This window comes from Chaetodon auriga, chromosome 1 (genome assembly GCF_051107435.1).
Source record: "Chaetodon auriga isolate fChaAug3 chromosome 1, fChaAug3.hap1, whole genome shotgun sequence".
Classification (NCBI taxonomy): domain Eukaryota; kingdom Metazoa; phylum Chordata; class Actinopteri; order Chaetodontiformes; family Chaetodontidae; genus Chaetodon; species Chaetodon auriga.
The window spans coordinates 10,379,583-10,387,387 of NC_135074.1; the positions used below are offsets into that span (position 1 = coordinate 10,379,583).

A 7,805-nucleotide genomic window follows, 5' to 3' on the forward strand; every position below is an offset into this window, starting at 1 on the left:
ACAGCTATTAGAATGCACATAAGTTAAATGTTCCTCCCATGTATAAATATACTGAAGCACCTTGAAAATAAGTTCCTGTTTTTTCCCCCTTGCCCCCTCCCTTACAGTGGTCAGAGAAGGCCCAAGTCAACTGTAGATAAGCAGCATCTGACCTGTGAGCAAAGTAATCCTGGGGAAAAAATTAAATCTAAAAACGCAGATCAATTTCACTTCAGAAAGGTTTCCATATAACCTGTGCTCTCTGTGCATCAGGTGTCTCAGATCAGTGAAACCACTCATGGCAATCCCCTTGTGAAAACAAAAATCTGAATTATGGCTTAGTTTTTGATCATTTTATTGATTTCAGAGAAAAGCATTAAAACCTCATGTCATCTACGCAGTACCGTCCTCCACAAACCGGCGCAGGAGTGGGTCCATACAGAACAGCCCAAACTGCAGCGTGTGAAGTACACTGAGATTTCATTACACCGTGTCCTTTCACAGCAGCTATAAATAGATGTAACATGTTTCAGCTCCGTGTCTGCTGTTCTAATATAATCATTTCATTCTGGGGTTTCCACACATTCAATAAACTCAATCCTTTTCCCACATCCTTCATTTGTCATATTTGCATATTGAAAACTGCTTGGCAATATTACTATCAATTCAGCCACAGCCCTCTACAGATGAAGACAGCACAGACAAAGTGACATTTTTCTGGCACGACAGAAAAGGTGAATTCCTTTAACTCGATGACACTCTGAAACTAGCCCATAACTAAACCTTATCAAAATAAATTTGACTTCCTTTCAGACATATGTAGGGATCCTGCACCGTCTTGGACTTTAGAACATCTCTAAAGGAGCTTAAGTAACATTTGCAAAGAAATGTAAGAAAACCTAAACAGCCACTTAGAAAATGCAAGCATCAATGCAGACACCTCGCTCTTAAAGTGAAAGCTTAGCACAGCATCCATTATTTACACATCAAACCTTTAATAACCAATGGTACATAAAACATTCAAAACGATTTAAAATCAGACAAAATAAAATACATGAGCTTACATATTTAGCATCTCACTTAAAACCGTATTTGCCTGCTCTGTTTTATTCATATACTTATAAATAAAAGAACTATGTAAAACAAAGTTTACATTGGAATTAAAAGAAATCACTGTCCAAGAAGAAACAAATATAAAACATGTCAATCAATCTGGGTAGTCATAGAGGTGAAGATTAGGATGTTTCATTCACGAAGCTGTGACTGACAACATTCCAAGTCTGACAAATGAACAGTCCTGAGCCAATTTCAACAAGTGGTATAGATCATGTAGTCCACTATACTTACCGTATGACTGCAAATTGCTTTGCTCATACTTTTCAGCTCCTTTTGGTACAGTATGTTATATCACCTAGCCCAACAAGTGCATGGATCCGAAAATCTAAATGAGAAAGCTCTTTGATTGCAACACAGCCTAAATGAGGTTGCCGAGACATCCATTTGTCATCGTCAATTTACACATGGTACAAACTTTCCTTATTCTAAAGCTGTTTGAGGAGATGCCTACAAAGCTTTTAAAGCCGAGCGATAACATGGAGATATAACAAAGTTCTCCCAACTGTTTGAAGGATCCAGTTCGCAGAAGCAGCTGAGGCAAGTCGGTGGCTTTGCATCAGATGCGTGTGCCTCCCTCTAGTGGCTGCTGCCGCGTCACTGCAGGCTCAGCTCTGGGGAGAACTGTCATCTTTGCTGAAGGGCTGCGTCGATCCAGGCTTCACCCAAGACAACCCTGACACCTGTGTTCCCTTGTGGTGATCCTCAGGCCGTCTCTAAAGCAAACAGAGGAAAATCAGAAGCAGAAACAGTTCGACCAATCAAAGTGCTCATAGCTCAAACTCAATCTTAAACACTTTGGCCTTTAATTCTGGGAGGAGAACTGCAGCAGATTACACTCTCCTGATTATATACACTTGAAGATGGTACAATTTTTTTTTTTTACACTTACTTTGTACGTGAACATCCGCTCTTTTGCTTCCTCGTGAACAGCTGGGTTCCATGGAGAAAAACTACCAAATAAATGAGAGAAGGAATGTAAGCACGAAAGAGGTAAGAGCGAGGGTGGAGGAATGTTAACAGTGGAGTGAGTTCACCGACCTTATTGCGTAGGGATCATCTATCTTGGGCTGGTCAAAAAGATGACTGTTGCATAGTTTTACACTATCCACCACTTTGCTTTTGAACAAGTGCACGTCCTTTTCATATCTGAAAGTGGAAAAAACACATCCAAACTCATTTAGGACATAATGGCTTGTGCATGCTGGCTTACTAGGGCACTTGATCCAATTGAATAATCATTAGCGTCATTGGGTGAGGCTATGATGTTCAGTTTTGCTTTGTACTGTTTTGGAGAGGTGCTTCAGCTGTATGGTCATTTTAGAGGCTGCAGTTTGTGGTGCTGTTTAGTTGCATTGCATTATAGCATCCCATTTATAATCAATGAGGGTAAGCTAAATAAACACCTCTCTGAATCAACATTTGAAAAGGCATTTAAAAAAATGACACTAACATTAGAGTGTAAGTGTCACTGTTTTCTGGTTCATCTCTTACTTTAGGATAAAGCCAAATAAGAGGAGGCTCAGACACTCACAGCACAGCAGCCTCCGGGTTGAGGGGTTCCGTGGTATTGATCTTGTAGAAAATTGTACGTGCGTACATCAGGACTTGCCAGATGTGGTTGTGATTCCGTCTGTAAGAGCACAACATAAGGAGGGGACAACAGCTTTAAAAAAAAAAAAATGTCAGGAATATGAGTGCATGATATCACAAGATGATGGAGAAAACTAAAAACAATCAAAGGGTAGGATACTAAAGTGACATTCATAACCTTGTTCTGACTGAGGACACAAGTTAGAATAAGAAATGAGGAGGATATTCTCAGATGTTCTCCCTCTGCTTTGAACACCATGCTGGCAATTTTAGTTCTTTGAAAAAAAATATTTTCCTTTCAGTCTCATTGTGTTTCTTTTTACTGGTCCAAAAGATGACTCTGCAGACACCATCCAGCTGAGTGAACTGTCCAACAGGTGATGTGTGTGTACCTCCATTTTGTGAAAGCTCTTCTGACATCAAGCTCTCCAGACACAGGATCAACAAGAGGATGGAAGACTGGGATGTCGAATACTAATTTCTGAAACAAAGCATATTGAAGAGATGGTCGAGGGTTTGTCCCAAATTTTTTCTAAACAAAGTTTCGTGGTTGTTGTGTAACACAAAGCATAGCTGCCAAGATCATTGGTCAACTGTCACTTGGTATGGCTCTCAAGCGTCCTGCTTTTATTTCATCCAAAATACTTATCTTGGACAAAATGTGCAGTTCAACTGTTTAAATGCGATTATGAACACATTTTTAGATGATCATTTACACGTACACTATACTTACAGGACACTCTCCATCTGGATAGTTATCTGGAATATACACGGTGAATTTGAAGACTCCATCCTGGTACAAGCCATGTCTGATGAATATGACCCCAAACCACACTAAACAGTGGGAAACATCGCATTTCAGAATCTTTACTTCTATCAACACAGGTATGAACTATGCTGAACACGGCAGGTAAATGCACTGAAAGTTTATCTAAGATGGTGCAGAGACCGCGTAGACAAATGATATTTTCTGCAGAATATAGTGACACATGTTGCATAGAATAGAAAAAGGTACAAAACATTATAATACATAAATATTTTTGACTTAATTCTGCATTTTTTTTGCAAAGTAAATGATGAACATTCAAGAATGAATGCACGAGTAGCCACATATATTCAACATGCATGAACTTCAAAAAGAGGGTTCTCACTTAGTGCCGATTTGTAGGATGGCTGCACATAAATTCCAGGGAGTTTCTGCTTAATCACAAGTGTGCTGCAAGTCACATGGTAAGAAGTTAGATCAACACAAAAGACAGAAAACCATGCAAGGAACTTCTTTTCTTCAAAGGTTCCAAATTAAAGAGAGACTTTGAACCTTATTTAATACAGACTATGCCTGTATGTTTTAGAAGCAGGTACTATCAACATATTTCAAAGAGAACATTAAGTGTAAACATGGAAGAACACAATGCAACAAGTGCCAAGGGAATAAAAAAACAAAAACAACTGAACTTTTAATAGGTTGTTTGCACATGACGTCACATCACTCTTTTGTTGTGGCGCCAACTGCAGATGGAGGGCCAGAGGTGATTTTCTGCACAGGAAACACTGTAACACACACTCAAAAAGCTGATGTTTTGCATCGTTTACGGTTGCAGAGATCTACCAAACCAAGAAAGCACGAGGAGCAAAAGCACAGTAAGAACTTTCCTCTATCGCGTGTATTGCAGTTTTCACTTTTGGCCCTCCAGCTGAATTTTGTGTCATATGACTGCAACAACCTCTTCTGATATGGGACCAATACTTACAACTCAGCCAGCAGAGAGTACTCCAAGTAAAAGGGGCCATAGGAGGCATGTGTGCCATTGGCCGACTGGGCTGGGGTGCCCGTTGATGCAGGCTTAGTAATGGGGGCTGCGTTTTTCGGAATGGGTGGAAGCTGCTTTTTGCCAAAAGGTAGCCGGGCTGGGCTGGCTCTCTGCTCCCCATGCCCACTCTGTTCCTCGTTGTCAGATCTCTGCTGTGTAGTATGAGAAATATAACATGAATCTCAATGAGTCAGCTGTAAAAAATTAGCTATGTGAAAAAGCAGGCTGACGGAAAGCCTTTAAAGCCAGATAAGAGAAGGCCACTGTTTGAGCCATTATGCACACCCAAGAGTAGACCAGCTACCCAGGGTAGTGACCATGTGCTGTGACCAACCTCTCAGGTTACACTTCCCATCTGGTTTACAGCTCATCAGGAAGTTGTGTCTAGATGAGAGCAAGTACAGCTACCATTGTATATTACTGATGCTGTTCAGAATGATAAGAAAGTGACAGTACAGTGTGACTGTGCACATGGAGCACACAGCAGCAGGATGCCTGGAATGCATCAGGAAACCACAACGTTGCTGATGGCAAGTACAATTATGCTAGGAATGCTTGCAGTGAATAGTGCGCTGATGCAACAGATCAAGTCTGCACAATCATTGAAGTCAGACTTGACTGCAGAACATTTCTGAAATGGCTAGGCAGAAAAAAAACAAGCTTACACCCGTGCTCAAGGTACACCCTTTGCTTCCTCCATACCTCACCAAGATTGCACCAACCTGCTAAAATTTACCTGCCCTGCCTTTTGTTGGTGGAAATTCCGTGAAGCACGAGCCAACAGTAAACCACTGACACCAGTAACACTTACTAGTTTTCTACACTAAGAGTGGATTCTAGTCATCATAATATACTCTGTTCAGTTATATATTTCTATCTGAATTTTAGGAAGTTGTACAGTTGTCTTTTTTCTTTCTGAAAAATGAGTAGAGGACTACACCCTGGAGCACTGAGGTATTAACAATTCCAGTTTAACGAGATTCCTAGCAAAATGAATACAAGTGGCAACAGGTGTAGGATTTAACATCAATACAAATAAAGGTTGTTAGTACAAACACAGAACACAGTAACTAAAAAAAACTAGCCAGCTTTCTCAAATATTCAATGATTGTTTTCTAAAACTTGAAACAAAGCTGTGACTGCTGAGCACCAACGCACCACCTTCATGTTTAAGAGTTGTTGGTGACACCGATGTGATATTCTGATTCACTGACAGACAAAGTCACGATTCCATGGCATGAGTCGGTCAGTTTATCGCCCCCTGGTTATTCAGCAAACATACAAACTTTACCAATGATTCTGTTATGATTAACCTGTTAAAGTCCACCAATAAAGTGATGATGCATACAACTATCATGGTTTTAAAAACAAGATACGTTGAATGTACAGGCTGTCATCTGCATGTCAAGCATTAATGGGTTTTAAAGACTTTATATAGGGTCCAATTTTCAGCTCTGTAATTCATGAGTGACTACCACGTCCAGCAGATCTCACAGAAAGGTTTCCACAGACCCACACATACTTTCACACCATCATCAAATGCAAGCTTTCAGTCACTGTCATTGTCTCTTTACTATCAAGTTTGATTATTTCCTTTCCCACACAAAGTGCTTATTGGGTGGCTTTCAGTTTTGTTGAGCACGTTACAGCTCAGTGTGTTTAATCTATTACCTTACGACTTGTGTTGGCAGACATGCTCCAGAAAGGGTTTAGGTTCATTACTCATTCAGAGGTTCAGATTGGCGTCCCTCTCTTTATGTTGGTCCCACGACAAGTGCGGTCGGGGCCATCCGCTGCTGCGATGGAAAGAAAACACATGGAACAAATGACTGCTGGTGCAGTTTAGCTCAAATGCACAATAACTTGAAGATATACACTCAATAAAATACTTAATGCTGATCTAGGGCAACCCAATGACCGTATATCATTGACAGCATTAAATTTTCCGGAAGTGGTGACAAAATACAAAGTGACAAACGTTAGCTGCTACTGAAGTTTCTCCGGACTCATGAAAAACGAGGGATTGTTTGGGAAAGCTTAGCTTCGTGCTAACTTGGCTGTTTCGTGAAGTAAGCTAGTTAACTGTTGTCTTGCTGTCGACGTTCAAAGAGTCTGTTGTGTAATGTTAACTGGTGAAGGCTGTCGTAGGCTGGTTACAGCACTTGAGAAAACCGTGATTTCATTTCAATACAGTCCACTATTAATATCGTGGCATATCGAGTTATAATGTTGGTGTCACTCGCCACAACCTGAGGTTACAGAGCTAACGTTGCGTTAGCTTACATTATGGACCTACGTGAGGTAGTTAAAACGAATGCAATTTAGCTGACAGCTGGAAATCTGACTAAAGAGTCTTACGATGCCCAAGACTAGCTAACGTTAAAATCCACTCTCGTCTCGCTTGCTGTCCCTGGCTCACTGCTCTTTAAGTACAACATTAGCTTACAAGGCTACATTTGACGTTGCTCAGAACTTGACTGAGTTATTTCTTCAATGTTAGCCCTTAGTGAAAGAAAGCTTAGCGATGTAACTCACCGTATTTGCTAAAGAGCTGTCAAGATCCCTTTAACAGAGGTGTTAAAGTGTGTCGAGGTTTAATTTTCGTTGATAGTGGTCAAGTGCTAGCCATTCCTTTGGGTGTCATCCCGGCTAACTAGCTAACATTGGATAGCTAGCTAAACAATTTGACAGACACAGAAACCGGAATTCAATCTAACATAATGAGGGGCGTTTCGGGGTGTGAGTACGGGCTCTCATTGGTTTATGCGATAAACGTCCTCGCAGTTGATTTGCTGGCACTTCCATCACGTGAAAGGCAAAGCGTATTTGACTGGCATAAAGTAGCTGGAGTGTGCATGGGTTGATGTCAATCAAACTGTAAGAACAGTTTGTTTTGGAAAAAAAGGGGTCCTAGCCTACAGGCTCATTTTACAAGAAACAGACATTTTCACTGCAGACATTTTCATCTGTCATTGCAGGAAAAGTACAGGTGGAGCTTATAACATTAAGAATAACTCAGTGAGCCAGCATGCAAAATAGTATGCTATCAATTAAGTTACACCTGTGCTTTTCTTACCATGACATCTCAACATATTGTCTAACTTGTAATTCAGAGTCTGCAGCTGCATCTGTTTTTAATATCTTATTCACTGTCCAAAGCATTTTATTCACCCTTTTCTTCAAAAAGTCTTCCCACCCAGCTGTTTCTTCAGGAGGATGTTTGAAATATTTGAAATATTATCAATCAATCAATCAATATTCCTTTATTTGTCCCGCAAGGGGAAATTTCAGAATACAGCAGCATCAGTA

The 7,805-nt window shown here is 40.5% G+C and overlaps 1 protein-coding gene across 3 annotated transcripts; it reads right to left on the reverse strand.

The window, feature by feature from the left end:
- Positions 1–317: 317 nt before the first annotated feature.
- Positions 318–7,182, reverse strand: aktip (akt interacting protein). Of its 3 annotated transcripts, none has more exons than XM_076749103.1 (10): positions 7,032–7,182; positions 6,168–6,292; positions 4,437–4,645; positions 3,837–3,901; positions 3,419–3,519; positions 3,078–3,166; positions 2,627–2,725; positions 2,134–2,241; positions 1,985–2,045; positions 318–1,808 (listed from the first exon to the last, which is right to left on the reverse strand). In XM_076749103.1, the coding sequence occupies exons 2-10, from the start codon at positions 6,213–6,215 to the stop codon at positions 1,701–1,703; spliced, it is 888 nt and encodes a 295-aa protein (XP_076605218.1). In that variant the 5' UTR covers positions 6,216–6,292; positions 7,032–7,182; the 3' UTR covers positions 318–1,700. The 3 variants fall into 3 exon arrangements, with proteins under 3 accessions (XP_076605218.1, XP_076605291.1, XP_076605170.1); XM_076749176.1 differs by having other exon boundaries at positions 4,437–4,648; XM_076749055.1 differs by having other exon boundaries at positions 4,437–4,648; positions 6,168–6,289; positions 7,032–7,150.
- Between the last annotated feature and the right edge of the window lie 623 nt (positions 7,183–7,805).